Consider the following 16,881-nt stretch of genomic DNA (forward strand, 5'->3'; position numbering starts at 1 on the left):
CTCCTCAGGTTTTAGGTTGTTTTTTTTTTTTCAAAGTGATTTTTCAAATGCAATGCAAATTGAGATAACTGCTGCTTCTTAAGGAAGGTTGCCCTCCCTTTATTGGCAGGTTTTGTTTGTTTTTTTAGGTAAATCTTCATTTTAAAAAAAGTAAATGTGTACTAATTCTTGTTGACCTTTTTTTTTTAAGTGAGTTAGTTCTGTACTCTTAGAACTTAAAATAAGGTTTCATCGTGGACTGCAGACACAGGACTAGAATCCAGAAGATGTGAACTTTTATTATGACCTATGATGTTACTTTGTAGAAGCCACTTAATCTCTATAATTTAGTGTCTCCACCTATAAAATACAGGTAGTAAGGGTGGCCACCCAGTAATCTCACAGTGGCAAAGTAAGTCCTAATTATTTAAACATGCTTTGTGCCACCACAGTCAAAAATTGCTGTAAGTACTTAATATACTCTTACTTGCTTAAACCCTAGAATAAACTGAAAGTTACTTTTTTTAAAAAAATTTCAGATATCTGGGAAAAATCTTATTAGAATGCTGGTGACTGTGGACTAGATTAAATTAGTCAATTTTCATGTACAGTAAAACAGACTGCAGCATTCATTGTGTGGAACAAATATATCCTTTGTTTGCCAAGAGTTGACACTGTAAAGAGATATGAGAGACATATTTTTTGGTTTCCTCCATAATGTCTGTTGTCTTAAGTTTTAGCTTTATTTACTGTAGATACAGACCCTTAAGGGTGGGGAGTTGTTTAGGGGATAATAGAAAGGGCAGGGTTTGCTTTAAATTTTATGATATGTACTTGTATGTGTGAGTGTGTATTTAAATAAATGGATTGAGATGGGAGTATATGGTTTGTTTTGGGTTTTTTTGAGGTATTGGGGGCCCAAGATTGAACCCCGGCCTTTGTATGTGGGAAGCCTGGCTCAACCACTGAGCCACATCAGCTTCAATGAGTTGGTTTTTAGTTTGTTTTGCTTGTTATTTGTTTTTATTTCTTCTGGAGGCGCGGGAACCAAACCTGGAGCCTCCCGTGTGGGAGGTGGGCTCTCAATCGCTTGAGTCACATTGCCCCAAGAGTATATGGATTTGAAGTGTGCAGTGTGTTTTTTCTTGAGTTAGTTGTAAGGAAAAGGTTTAGAAATTAATAGGAATAAGGAGAATGGTGATAAAGAAGAAAGCATATTCAATGGTCTTAGTGGTTTTTCAATGAAGTTACAAAGCACAAGTTGTTAGGGAAACCTACATTTTTTCAGAAGGAATAAAGTGAAGCAAATCTAGAGTGTTTCACCATTTTATTTTAAATTGGTAGTTTTTAACAGATAGGTAGTTATTATTAATATGCTAAACTAAAAAAAGCCTATTTTTTTCTTAATAGGACTGTAAAGGTGTTAGGCATATCTCACCTTAAAAAATGTCCCGTACTTGTGTGTACAAGAACGCTTAGGTGGTTCTTATTTTGATGAAACAAACTTTATAAACTCTCTCTCAACTAGGCATTGTGAGAAATTTATAGCATGTTTCCTCTTATGGAGTTAGGTGTCTTTTAGACTTTCCAGAATATGGAAAGTGTTCCTAAATTATGTTGACAGTATAGAAGTTGATAATTGATAGTGTTCTGGAATATTAAGTTCTGAGAAATACTCTTTTATAGCAGTTCTTAATTTAGTCTGAGCTAGAAATACTCCTTCATTGAAAGCCCCTTGGTATTGCCTTATAGAATGTATTTACTTTATTCATGATTGTTTTTAGTGCAGTGGTATCAGTGATACCTGTTCTTTGATGTCTTCAAGTTGCCAGTAATTCATAGACTTCTGTTGGAAATACAGTTAACCGTAAATGTCTACACCTCAAGATCAGGGCTTATTGGCAGTCATAACTTAAGACCTTGGAAGGCTATGTTCTTTGTCATCACTTTTGTCTTCTGAAATTGAGAACCTGGGATTTTAAAAGCACCTTCATCTTTTTTCAAGCCATGCAACTGAAACTTATAATAATAGTCTATTTAGTTGAGTTGAATTTTTTTTAATAGATATTTCCTTGAGTGAGATAAAGTCATAATGCCAGCTGTTTATTGAGTATTGTATGCCAAGTGCCATACTTAGTGCTTTGTATATGTTACTGTTTTAAGCATTAATTTTTAAGCTAGAAATTATAAATAATATTTCTATTTGAGAACTGAGGCTTAGATTCTACATTTGACTCCAGGTCTGTTTGATAGCATTGTTAGACTAAAGAAAGCATGGACTATCAAATAAAATATTATTTCTTAGTTACAATCCTCTTTTTGAAAAATATTCTAATGCTTTGTGTTCTCGTTCTGAGTTTTGTGCTTTATTGAGATAACCTATAAGAAAAAACATTTTAAACGGTGCTCGGCAGGTCCCAGAGCTATGTAGCAGCTGTTGTCTATGGTTCTTTCTGAATTCCACTTCGTTCTAAAAGTAGTACCTAGTTTTTGGTAATTCTGGTTGTTCTAGAGTATTTAAAGTATGTAATAGCATGACATATTCAAAGACATTCTGTATTACATTACTGGCAGGTTTGCTTTATGGAATAAATGTTTCCCTGAAAAGATTGTGCATTTCTAAACTGCATTTAGAAAATTCAAATCCAATTTCCTAGTATCCATGTAATATCAGAGATAGCTTTCATTAACTGTCATATATTGAGCAATAGAAGCTCTTTTTCTCTTTTTTTTAATTTAATTTTCATGTAGCAAATCAACCATGCAAATAGTCTACAAAATCACAAAGGTTCCTGCTTATATTATGTTTAGAAGTTGTTTTTTCCTTTGGGTTTTGTATCATATTAACACATGTCCAAAATCAGCTCTATTCTGAGTGCTTATGTCTTAGTTTGTGTCACTTCTAAGTTTAGAAATAATGCATTTGCCTTTTATTAGATGGCAGCTGTTTAAACCTAATTTTAAAGAAATTGAAAAATAAAATTTAAAAATTTAAAAATGGGAAGCAAGTGTAGCTTAGTCGTTGAGTGCCTTCTTCACATGTATGAGGTCCCAGGTTCAATCCCTGGTACCTCCTGAAAAAAAAAAAAAGTTTGATTTTGTATATAGGGGCATATGGGTAAGAAATTTGAGGATTTCATAATTAGAGGATAATGTTAAATTGAATATGGTTTTTTTTATCAAGTGTAATTTTTCTTTAATATTGCATTCTGATTTCAGTTTTTCTTTTGGTAGGGGCATGTTTATCTCATGCTTTGGTTATCATTAAATCCATCTCCTATAGCAATTCAGGTGTGAGCTTTAGAATTATACAGTTCTCAGAGTCAGGCATCTTTTTTTGTCCTTTTTCCATCATCTTCTGTGCAACCTTGAATATATTATGAAAATGTTTGCTCCTTAGTTTCTTCACATGTAAAATGGAATAATAATAGCTCTTTTAGATTGTGAGGATTAAATGAATGAAACCACTTAATTAAAGCTATGCAAGGGGCAAGAATCAGTGTTCCAAAAAGTTTTGGATGTTTATATTTGGTATCAGTATTTGGTCTAAATTTTGTACCAACAGGGAAATATAATAGCTTTTTTTTTCTTTCTTCTATTTCTGGTTTTATTATAGTTTATCAGTTCAAAAATGGTATCTGATAATATATATTTGATACATAGGTTATATTCAAAATACCAAAATATAATGATACAGAAATTACCAAGAATTGAGCTGTTGATAGTAAAAACACTGTGTATTAAATATTACTTGAACTAGGTTTTAAAGAATAACTAAGAAATTACAAAGAGGATTGTAACTAAGAAATCAATCCTAAGCAAATATATGAATGAATTGTAATAGATTTTTAAAACACAGTTTCTCTATCAAGCTGTTCTCATTATCTTTCTTTTCGGCAATCTCATTTCACCAAACTCCCCAACAAAAAGAGAATTCGTATTTTATTCTCCTCCTAAATATTTCTATAATTCATGCAGTATGGCATATGGCTGACCCCAGGAATTAATTTACATGAGCGAGGAGCGGCAGCGAAAGTTTTTAGACCAGTGATTTTCCTTACTTTACGTGTTCCCTCTATTGTAATCATTCTGAAAGTGTAGCTTCACTGTGCATCACTTTTTAATTAACTTTTTATTTTGAAATAATTTCAAACTTACAGGACAGTTTCAGAAACACTATAAACCTCATACAGAGAACTTGAACATACTCCATACCTTCAAATACCCAGATCCACCAATTTTAGAAACATTTTTTCTCCTTTAACATATCAGTTTATTTATCATCTATTTATCTATTTTCTGAACATTTTGAGGGTAGACTCCATACATCATACTCTTTGAACACATAATACTTGCACCTACATTTCCTTTGAGCAAGGATATTCACTTACGTAATTACCTTAGATACAGTTACCAGGTTCAAGAAATTTAATGTTGATATAAACCTTATATTCTGTGTTCTGGTGTTTCTTATGTTCCAATAATGTTCCTTTGAGACTTTTCTCCTCAATTCTTAGATCCCATCCAGTATCATGTATCGCATTTAATTGTCATTATCACTTTAGTTTCTTTTTTTTAATTGTGAGTACATATATACAACATAAATCTTCCTGCCCCAATCACTCCCAAGCATACAATTCAATGGATTAGTGACATTCACAATGTTGCAGCAACCTTCACCATCCATTACTATCATTTTCCCTTCACCCCAAACAGAAACCCTATACTCATTTTGCCTTAACTTCCTATATCCCCTTTCCCTGGTAACCTACGCTCTATTTTCTGTCTTTATAAGGTTGCACATTCTCTCCTATTTTCTTTGTGGTTACCATGAAGCTTACGTTTAACATCCTACATCTGTAACAGTCTTATTTGCTTTGATACCAACTTACCAACTTCAATAGCATATATAAACTATGTTCCTTTACCCTCTATCCACCTACTTTTATGTAGTTCTTGTCACAAAAAAAATTCCATATTTATATTAAATACATTATGAATCCAAAATTATTGACTCATTACATTTTTATGCATTTGCCTTTTTAATCCTGTAGGGAGTAGAGTGGAGTTACAATTACGGTATTTATATCTACCCATGTCATAATCTTTACCAGAGATCCTTATTCTTCATGTGACTTCATTCAATTGTCTAGTGTCCTTTCCTTTCAACCCACAGAACTCCCTTTAGTATTTCTTTTAGGGCTGGTCTCATTGTCACAAACTGCCTCAGCTTTTATTTATCTGAGAATGTCTTAATTCCTTCCTCACTTTTTTAAGACAGTTTTGCTGGATATAGAATTCTTGGTTGGCAGTTTTTTTTTTTCTTTCAGCACTTTAAATATGTCTTCCTACTGCCTTCTTACTTCCATATTGGGGCTCAGTTGTATGTGATGTATTTCTCTCTTGTGACTTTCAGAATTCACTTCTTATCTTTCGCATTTGACAGTTTGATTATAACAGTTTGATTTGACATTCTGTGGATCCGTTTGGGTTTATCCTATTTGGAGATTGTTGAGCATCTTAGATGTATATGTTCATTTCTTTTTTAAATTGGGGAATGTTTTCAGCTGTTATTTCTTATATATGCTTTCTGCATCTTTCTTTCTTTTCCTTGTGGGACTCCCACAATGTGTATATTGGGACTCTTGATGGTGTCTCACAGGTTCCTCAGGCTCTGTCCACATCTCTTTGTTCTTTCCTCCTTTTGCTCCTCAAACTGAATGATTTCAGTTACCTTATCTTGAGGTTCACTGATTCTTCTTATGCCAATTCCAATCTACTGTTGAACCCCTCTGGGGAATTTCTAAGTTCTGTTTCTGTGGTCATAAGTTCTATCTGATTCCTTTTCATAATTTCCAACTCCCTATTGATTTTATCTTTGTGTTCCTCTATCATTTTCCTGATTTCCTTTATTTCTTTGTCCATGTTTTCCTTTAGTTCTTTGAGCATATTTAGGTTTAAAAGTCTTGGTCTGGAATGTCCCAGGTCTAACTCTTCTCTCTGATTGTTTCTAATGCTGTCATCTTCTCCTTTGCCTGGCCTACATCACTTTTTAAAATTTATTGATGACAGTGTGTGATACATGTGATTGTGAAGGCAGAAAGATGGTTAAAAGCTATTGCTCTACATGGTAATGATCTTCAGAGACAGGCAAGTGACAGATGGCTTGTCCATTTTAGAGCAGAATATAAGCCAGTGACTGAGCGTGTTTAGTTCCTGCTAGAGAGAATTTACAAAGCTGTAAAGGGTGTCAGTGCCTTCACTAACCAAATAAACAACACAATAACACAGATATTCAGACCCAACAGTCAATGCAAACCGAACCAAATCAGGTTGCCAAAATTTATACCAGATAGCGGTTTTATGGATTTAAGACTAATCAAGATTGTCACTGGCTGATAGTTCTCCATTTACTGCTGTATTTCCTGACATGGCCAAACTAGCTTAGAATCTTGAAGGACCTGAGCCTTATACAGATCGATGTTCTACTGTGCCCTAGATAAATGGGACTTGGAAAAGTTGGCAACTGAGGACATCTGCCCTCAAGAAGCCCATTTGCTTATTCTTCTCTGTCTGCTACAGAACATGGTTGTTACAGAGTCTTTTATTACTTACAGGGTTGTCAGTTGGAGCTTTTTGTGGATCCCAGAAAAGATCATGTTCTTGAAGTTAATCCATTCCTGTGGGTGTGGGACCCTTTGATTGGATTGGATTCACAAGTTGGTCTTTCCTTGGATTACTTAAGCAAGATGTGACCCAAGGTGGGTCTTGGTTCTCTTGCTGGAATCCTTTATAACCAGAGGACTGAAAGCACAACTACACAAAGAAAAAGCCACAGAGTCAGAGAAACAGAATCAGGTAGCTCAGAGAGGAACTTGGGAGAGAGGAAGCCACAGATGGAGCAGCCAGAATCTGAGACGACAAGACATGGGAGAGAAGTAGATGCCTTCATGTGCCTTGTCATGTGGAAGGAGTCCAGGATTGCTAGCAGCTGATCTTTGGTGAGACAGCATCTCTGTTGATGCCTTGATTTGGACATTTTCACAACCTCAAAAATGTAAGCTTTTAATCTAATAAATACCCATTATAAAAGCCAACCCATTTCTAGTGTATTGCTCCCAGCAACTTTCAACAAACTAAAACACAACATTGTGAGCTTTCTGAAGGCTTTAAGTACCCCTATTTTGAGTTACCTGCTGCTTTGTTTGGAGAAGTCCCAAGAAAATGGGCCCCAAATTAGATTAGATAGTATTAAATCGATGGAGCTAACCTCCTTTTAGATCTAGAGGATTTATCTGTTCCAATCTTGTTCCTATTTAACATAGTTGGTTTTGCCTATACAGGTTGGTGCTCTTCCCTCATTTGGTCCCAGTCGCAAATGTCAGTCTCAGTTTCCACGTATCTTTCATCCTGTGAGCCCCTCATCTGGTTGAAAGTGAATCTGCTATTTCTTCATTTGTAAACAGTTCCCGTATGTCTTCATACTGTGAGCTTCTCACTATATTGAGTGTAAATATTTATAGGTGTGTATATTTTTTGTACAGTATGGCCCCTTAATGGAAGTGTACTACATTATCTTGTGTTCTGGTTTTCTAAAGCTGCCCCAAGGAGACATCATAAAATGGGTTAGCTTTTAACAGGGGGAATTTATTAGCTTACAGGCTTACAGTTTCAAAGCTGACAAAAATGTCCAAATCAAGGTATCGTCAGGTGATGCTTTCTTCTGGAAAACCAGCTGCCAATGATCTTGGACTCCTCTGTCACATGGCAAGGCACATGGTAGCGTCTACTGTTCTCTCCTTTCTCTTCTAGGTTTCATTGCTTTCAGCTTCTTGCTTCTATGGCTTTTTCTCTTTGTCTAAATTTCATTCTCTTATAAAGAACTCCAGTGAGAGGATTAAGACCTACCCTGAATGAGGTGGGTTACATCTTAACTTGAGATCCTGCTCACCATAAGATCTTACTTACAATAGGTCCACACCAACAAGAATGGATTAACTTTAAGAACATACTTTTCTGGGGTACATAGAGCTTCAAACCATCACATCTGGTGTCCAGTTGGAGAAACAGTGAATTTTTCCCTAAAGCTGGAGGAAAAAAGTAAATCAATTGCAAAATGATATACCAATTGCAAAAATCCCTTTCTAAGGGATTTTTAAGAGTAGTTTGGCCCATAGGCAATTTTTGCCTCATATGATGTCTTTAATATTTAATTTCTACATAAGCTGCAACGTCATTATTCACACTGTCTTGTTCTAGGATCTGAACACATTTGTCCCATGGCTGCCAAAGTAGAAGTAGAATTTAGAAGCTGAGACTGTTGGCTCCATAGTTTATGGAAGTGGCCCTTTTATTCCTTGGGTTGATAAGGGAGTGTCTGGAATCTCCAATCTCCTTTACACATTGCCTTAGAAGGAAGAACGTTCTCAGAGCATCTGTTTTGGGTCCATAGATCAAGAGTCAAGATTACTAGTTCTTTGATTTCTGTGAGAGGATCTGGTCACCCCTGTGGTTTCTAGTCCATCTTGAGAACCTCTAAGCTGAAACTCTTAGTTTCAGATGTCTCCACATCCTCTTTTAGATTCTGAAACTCTCATGAATTCAGATAGAGTTCACAGTGCCTAACTACTCTTTTAGGTCATTGTGAATGGTGCATGGGCATCTCCCACATTTTCCAAAATATCCATGGCTGGGACTCCCTTTGTGGATATAGGTATCTCTCAACTGATATGATGGGAGTAGACATCCCTGTAGGCTTAGAATCTATGCATGTTTCCCATGCACCTTTTACTCCTTCTGTGGTAGTACTATATACTCTAGCAGTTAGTAGCATGTGTCAATATTCCTCGAATATGCTGTCCAATAGAAATATAATGTGAAACCTTTGTAATTTAAAATTTTCTAATAGCTGTTTGCTACTTAATTCCTAATAAGTTAAGAAGGAACAGATGGAACTAATTTGAATAATGTATTTTATTTAACTCAGTATACCCCAGTGTTATTATTTTAAGATGTGATCAATATAAAAACATACTAAAGAGATATTAACTTTCTTTTTTCTACTAAGTCTTTGATCCAGTACGTATTTAGGGTATATGTCAATTTATATACCATATTTTAAGCAGTTAAAGTAAGTGTAGTCCTGTCAAAACAATAAAATAATTAAAAATTATCCATGAAGCATATGACAACATGGATGAACCTGGAGGACATTATGTTGATGGAAGCAAGCCAGACAAAAAAGGACAAATATTGTACAATTTTGCTATTATGAACAAAATATAATGATTAAAGTCATGAAGTTAATAGCTAGATTATAAGTCACCAGAGAATGGAACATGGTTAGAGAATGGAAAGCTGAGGTTTAGCCTATGCAGAATGTGTAAAAAGTTGTTTGGAAATAAATAAAAATGATGAAAACAAACCATAGGGTTTTTAATTAGTAGTACTAACATATGTATATGATAGTGGTTTGATTTTTGTTGTTTGGGGATTTTTTTTAAATAATGAAAATGTTCTAATATTGATGTGATGAATGGACAACTCTAATTATATCAGATGCCATTGATTGTACACTTTAGGTAAATTATATGGTTTATGAACAAAAAAATATAAATAGGGTCGGTTGGGGGAAAATATAAAAGATATGGACTATAGTTAGTAGTAATACTTTGATGATGCTCTTTCATTGTTACAAATATTTCACAGTAATGCAGGTTATTTCACAGTAATGCAGGTTACAAAACGCATGTTTGTTTTGTAAGTTCACAACTTTTACTATATACTTATCATTTTATGTATGCCCATGTATGAATGATATACTTCAATAAATTGTTTTTTTTTAACTAAATGTCTATCAAAACAATAAAAATCACTTAATGGAAAAATATTTTACATTGCTTCAAAATTAAATGAAATTTAAAATTCATTTCCTCAGTCACACTACTCACATTTCAGTTGTTCAGTAGCCACATGTGGCTAGTGGCTGTTGTGTTAGACAGAGCAGGTCTAGAGAGGCAAGAATGTCTATCAGATTAATTGCTGACTTTGTTTCTTTGGGAGTAAGCTAGCTTTTCCTGAGACTTTACAAAATAGCTATCAGGTCATTCTCCTTACCAGGTTTGATTGGCAGAGGAATTTTTTCTCTAAGGGCCTGTTAGCATAACTTTCTCATTTAGTATCAGAGTCATTTGCCATTTGGGGTCCCCCTCTGGCTTCTTTGTAATGAATGGTTTATAGTTTACACATTTAGATTCTAAGTGACTGAGGAAATGGTTCAGGTCAAAGCCCTACTTGAGCAGCCTTTCAAAATTATTCTGTGTAGCTGCTTTGCCAGGGCTGAGAGAACTGTGTAACTCGACTCAGTCTCAGGTAAGTCAGCTGATTCTGATAGCTACAAAGGCTCAAGTTAAAGTGGCAGAAAGTGGAGTGTACTGGAGGGCCATGAAACTTGGTGGCTTCTAGTGGGTGCAGACAATTCCTTGCAATGAATGGTCTCCCATGCATTCTCTAAGTAAAAGAAAAGAAGCCCTTTTTGCAACTTCTTTAGTTCTTGAGGTAGAAGAGGCCAAAAATTTGCTGGTTCATAAAAGATCCTTTGCTTGATGAATTGAGTGGTATGAGATTCATCCCAGTAGTTCAAAGACCTTGTGTAAGTCAGTGATTGCAAACTGTTACCACACAGACTGAATTAGTCCTCTGGATAAATTTGGCTTGAATTACACAAATTTGTTTTTGTTTTCAATTAATTGGCAGGATCTTAAATTCAGGAGATGTCACTCAAAAAAAAAAGTTTTCCATCTTCCTCTTGAAAAATTAGAAGCCTCTGATATTGCTGGACCAGAAAGGATTGACTGCTACTAAGTAATGGTTACTCCTTTTAGATGGGAAAGAAGTTTATGAAAAGAGAATCAGACAGATCCCCTTTGACTCTGTGTGCCCTCTAAATTTTTCTTTCCTTTCTCCTTTCCTTCCTCTTCTTTTCCTTTAGTTGCTTCTTGGAATTTTTTTCCCATAACCAATATATATGAATCAAATAATGGTTCTTTTCTGTTTTGGGGTGCAGGGGGGATAGGTGGGGATGAAATTGTATTATATAATTTCTTCTTTGGGAATATGCGTTTAAAAAGGATGGATTTAAGGAACTAAACAGCAGCAATAGAACAAAAAGCATAGCAGAATACAAGAGGAAGGGTGGAAGAGGAACTGCTATCAGGTCTTGAACTTATACTGGTAAAAGAATGAACCAAAAGTTCATTCGTGCATGTTTCAATTTTTAATATATGAGTGTAAGAGTTCGTCTCCAGGTTGATTTGGGTTTAAATAGGGGGAAAATGGTTAATATTTATAGAATACAATATTAATTCATTAATCATTAGTTAAATATTAAATTAAGTGACCACTGGGTGTGAGACAGTGTTCCTGTCACCCAACTATCCATGTGTACCCTTCTTCCTACCAGTTATACGCCCCTACCTCCCTTCCCCAAGAGAGACAAACCTAAGGGTCCCATCCTCTTGTTGCATTAGTCCAGGTTCTTTGAGAGATATGCAGTACTTCCCTCAGATCTGCATATAAATACATATTTTATATCTGAGGAAGTTAAGATATAGAGATTTGATCAAACTTGACTCAGAATCACAACTGGAGCATTTTCTAAACCCCACACACAGCAGAACCTGTATTAGATGTTATTTGCATGAAATGGCAACATCTTATATAAAGCTAATATTGTTTTGATCTCCTCATGAAGGGTTGGTATAAAAACTTTTTATGTGATTATTAAGATTTAAAATAGCAGTTATAGAATTAACTATATCTTTATGGAGAGAAGAAATAAATCAGAAGAGTGAACATGGTCTTTATTTTAATGTTTTTAGTACCTAAAATAATTATTCCAAGGGCAAAAGATACTTAAAACATTAAGCAATATTGAAGTGTAAGAAAAACTCCAAAGCGTAGGTGTGTGTGTTTCAGAAATTACCTACTCAGGGAGTCATTTTAAAATGTTGAGTTCTACATCTTAAAAATTATCAGTTTATAATGTTTTGGGTATTCATGAAGATTGTTTTCTACACCATTGAATTTAGTACTCTTCTATTTATTATGGTACTTTGAAGTATATTATTAGTGAATTCTTAACAAAAATATAATAGTTAATAGCAATATCCATGAGACTGTGAGTGAAAACACATCTCAAACTTAATCCTATACCATATAGAGAATATAGATACTTTATTAATAGATAAATTGAAAATATTTAGTTTCTAATGAAGCATAGTTTTCTTTAAAATGGACTTTTCATGTCTACTATTTTACTTGACATGTTACTGTTTCTTTCTCCTAGGAGGAACAATACATTTTTAACAAGAATCAGTAACTGGAAGTACAAAATTGGTTATTTAATGTTAAAATGAAGTTTTGATCAGCAGAGGTAAGATCATTTGTTTTCTATTTAATGAGTAATAGATTAGAATATTTGTAAAATTTCTGTGAAGAACTATTTCAAGAACTGTGAAGGGTCTGAGATTTTACCCCACCTTGGTAAGCTAACAGGTTAGGCTGCTGCGGTGCCATGGATGTTGGCAGAAGACATGAGACTCCTGGATCAAAGACAAAGATGGTTTATACCCACAGCAATAGCAATAACCAGAGTATCAGCATTTGTACTATTTCCCAACTTGCATTTCCTGCAGGGCAAGGTGAAGAATGTCAGGTGACACCTGTATGTGAGTAGGTTGAATTACAGAAGAGGAATCCTGAGCTAAGGGAATCTGAATCTTTTATAAAGAATAGACAGCCTGACCTTTGCCTTGGAGGAAGATTATCTTTATTATATAGAATAATAAACATTCTTGCCTTCTGTTTCATTGTAAGGCACTATCTCTGTCTTCTAAGACTGTTTGCTATACAGATATTCTTGTAAAAAGATTCCAGAAAAAAGGTAATCAATGCCTCTGCTTGTAAGACAGGCAGTCAGTAGATCCATGGAGAATTATCTTCCAACACTGTCTTAATCTAAATTGTTTTTTAAAATATGTGTTATTGATAAGAATGATTGTTATAGTGCTTTTTTAAATAGTAAAAGACTGAAACCATCTAAATATCCATTAATTGGAAATTGTTTAAAGTATGATATGCTCAGAGTCATAATTAAAAAACCATAATATTCTATCAAAAATTAAGTGAAATAAACAGTTTACAAAATGTACATATAGTTTGATCCTGCTTTTATAAAAATTACACAGAAGCACATACATATGAAGAAATATACCAAAGTATATATTTGAATAGAATTTTGGATGTTTCCTTTTTTTTGCATGTCTGTATTTTTTTAACCCCCTTGAAAATTAATACTTTAGGCTTTTGTAATGAGGGAGTTTTTAAAATTTAAAAACAAATAATCTTTAAGAACTGTTTCCTCATCCAGCAGAGGAAAACCTTTCATGAATTTCCATGGGGATTAAAGATTATTAATTCTCTTTCAGACTTTGCAGTTGCCTTTATGTGCATTGTAGAGCCAGAGGAGAATAATTAGATAGCTTTTTTTTTTTTAAGTTACTATCTTATCAATAATAGATAAAGTTAAGAGTTTCTTTTGGTAAATTACTGTATTATAACATGTCTGTCTTCAAGGGAAACAAATCTTAGAAAAACTGTTCTAACAGGACATCTTAAATTATGGAGAATAGTGCCATTGAGTACAGATTCTGGTGCTGTTTAGTTAGGTTAGGCTGCATTAGATAGATTGAACTGAGTTTAATGTTTAATTCTATATCATATATTGTACTCTGTAGTATGTTAAATATTAATGTTTTTATAAGTTGGCATTTTTGTTTTGTTTCTCATGATTTTCCCTTCCTCCTTTAACCAAGGTACTGTTACCAGATTTGTCTTCTGGGTACAAATTAAAAATGACTGACGTTCAAGCAATGGTAGAATTCTCCGTGGAGCTAAACAAGTTCTACAATGTGGATCTTTTTCAGAGAGGGTGTGTATTTTAAAATGTGAAAATCATATATTTTGCTTAAGATAAGACATACAGTTTTCATTTAAATTTAATTACATATTTTTGATCAAGTGTATAAGAAGTAATAAAACAATGAACTGTGTTAAGTAATTATTTTCTCAGATAAATTTTGATTTTTAAAATAATATTTGAGAATTAGTCACATGGAGTTAATGACAATACAGAATATATTTAATGTGTTTATGACTTACTGCGCTGAGCACTGAAAAGGCCTTAATGAAAATATTAAGATCTCATTCCTACTCTTTAAAAGTTTATACTGTAATGGAGAAAATGAGATATACTCACAGATAGCTAAGTAGGAGCACAAAGTATACATGATAGAGCTGCAATAAGTATATATAGGAAGGGCTCTAGAAATTAGAGCAGAAGACATCTTAGTGGGATATGTTAGGAAAAACATGGAGGAATAGGATCAAAGAGTAGATAAGACTGGATAGGCAGAGGATAAAGTGAAAGAGCCCTTTGGTAAGAGAGAGCAGAATGAATCAAGTATTAGAAGTAATAACAAACATTTTCAAGAATATTTAGGCGATTGGTTATCTCCAGGAAACTAGAAGAAAAAATAAAGAAAGGAGAGGTTGTGTTTGTGAAGGTCTTTTTTTTTTCTTTTTAAGAGATATGGAGGATTGAACCCAGGACCTCATACATGGAAAGCAGGTGCTCAACCACTGAGCTACACCTGCTCCCCTATGAAGGTCTTTTTAAATGTTTCAAGAAGAGTTGACACTCGGCATTTGAGTAACCATCAGTGGCTTCCAAATAAAGATGAAATTATTGCTTTTATTACAATAAGTATTTACTAACATGATGAAGTATAAAAATTGTGATATACTAGATTGATGGTTGAGCAGAAAAAATAGAGGCTTAAGGAAGAGCTTAGCGGCCCTTGCAGTAACCCACGATATAAACCTGAAGGTCTACTAAGATTTGTGGTAGTGGGGCTATAACTAACAAAAGCAGAAGTGGCAGGGAGAGGAGAGAGACTTTCTATTGTTTTTTGTTTGTTTTTGTTTTGTTTTGCCATTTGTTGAAAAAATAAAAACAGCCGTGTTCTGCTCTGTTCCACATGGTCTCTCATATACCTCAGCAGGCTAGCTTGGCCTTGTTCTTTGGCAAAATCAGGATTCTAAGAAAGGGAACAAAGGATTCAAGGCCCTCAGATTGGCAGTTTGTTACTTTTGCCTCATTTTTAGGCCAGAGCAAATCACAATTGTCAGGCCAAGAGTACAAGCTGGTTGCTCTTTTGCCAGTACCACTTAGTACTTTGTGGTCTTTCTATGTGTCTGATATAGTCTATTACATGCTCTAAAATCCATACCACAATTGTTTTTGAGACATACTTATTTTCTAGATATAATCACTACTACTTGGGGATTGGAATTCTGTAAAATTATGCCCTTAAATTTCCTTAAAAGCCCTTTTATCAGGCTGAGGTCTATTTACACACTTCCTTAATTCTTTTAGCAGTCTTAACATTGGGACTTAGAGCCAAACTCTTAATGTGATCTTTGTTCATAAGCTTTATTTTATTTTGAAAATCTTTAGGGAAACTGGAGATGAAAAACAGTTTTATTTTCCATCCCAGAAAGTGCTGGTTCCTTTATATTCCGTCCAAATTTTGCTTTTAAAATGACAGTTTTTTCTTTAACTCATCTCTTTCTTGGAGCATCCAGTTAACATTTTCAGCATTCCACTTGGAAATTAGCTTGCTCAAGTCCAAAAGTTACTCAGGTACATTTTCTGATTTTTTTCAAGTTATTGTCCAAAGCATATTTACCAAAAAGTTCATCACTGTGTAACATGGATTACCATTTTTCTAGCCTCCTAAAATTTCCTAATTATTTTTCCAGTCTCTGTAATTGTAACTTTGTTACTTTGGTCCCAAAGTCAGTGCTTACATATTTTAAGTTTGTTTTTTAAATAGCACACAGTCACTACGAGGTACCAATTTCTGTTATTATTTATTGCCACAGTAATGCAGCTAACGATAAAAGCCTCAGTGATATTACAACAATAAAAAAGTTATTTATACTCAGAAATCTATGTATCAGCTGAATGGTTCTACCAATCTGGACTGTCTGGGATAATCTTTGTTAGGCTCAACTGTCACGTTGACTGGGTACTTGCTGATGTAGAATGACTCAGCTGGGCTGATTCAGCCTTGTTTTACTGTCTCTCATCCTTTAGCTTGTCCTCATGGAAAAGGCAAGGGTCCAAAGAGAGAAAGAAACCATGCAAGGAAAATGTCTTAACATCCAGGTTTGGACCTGGCATATTGTTATCTCTGCCACATTGTATTGACTAAGACAAATCATAAAGCCAGCCCAGATTTAAGGGAAAGACTTCGCTTGTTAATTGTAGTCAAATTGCAAGAGATGTGGATACAGGGAGGGGTGATAAATTGGAGATACTTTTGGAATCATTCTGCCACAATATTCCCTCAAGCATCTGTGGTCAGATCATGGGTCAGATGTGGGGTGATTGATCTTTTTTTTTTCTCTTCCCTCTCTCCCACCCCCCACCCGCCCCAGTTGTCTGCTTTCTGTGTCTGTTCGCTGTGTGATCTTCTGTGTCCGCTTGTATTCTGGTCAGTGGCACCCGGAATCTGTGTCTCGTTTTGTTGCTTCATCAACTCTCCGTGTGTGCAGCACCATTCCTGGGCAGGCTGTACTTTTTTCGCATTGGGCAGTTTTCCTTACAGGGTGCACTCCTTGCACATGGGGCTCCCCTATATGGGGGACACCCCTGCATGGCAGGGCACTCCTTATGTGCATCAGCACTTGCATGGGCCAGCTCATCACACGGGTCAGGAGGCCCTGGGTTTGAACCTTGGACCTCTCATGTGGTAGGCAGACCCCCTATCCATTGGG

At 34.9% G+C, this 16,881-nt stretch overlaps 1 protein-coding gene across 48 annotated transcripts in view; it reads left to right on the plus strand.

Moving 5' to 3' along the window:
• Positions 1-16,881, plus strand: part of FAM135A (family with sequence similarity 135 member A) — a 123,270-nt gene that overhangs the window by 2,285 nt on the left and 104,104 nt on the right. For all 48 annotated transcript variants that reach the window (XM_004482922.5, XM_004482928.5, XM_058306975.2 and 45 more), the window contains 2 exons: positions 12,326-12,412; positions 13,854-13,969. In XM_004482922.5, the coding sequence (XP_004482979.1) occupies positions 13,893-13,969 (77 nt within the window). In that variant the 5' untranslated portion in view covers positions 12,326-12,412; positions 13,854-13,892. The remainder of the gene's footprint in view (positions 1-12,325; positions 12,413-13,853; positions 13,970-16,881) is intronic.

This window comes from Dasypus novemcinctus, chromosome 11, assembly GCF_030445035.2.
Source record: "Dasypus novemcinctus isolate mDasNov1 chromosome 11, mDasNov1.1.hap2, whole genome shotgun sequence".
Classification (NCBI taxonomy): Eukaryota; Metazoa; Chordata; class Mammalia; order Cingulata; family Dasypodidae; genus Dasypus; species Dasypus novemcinctus.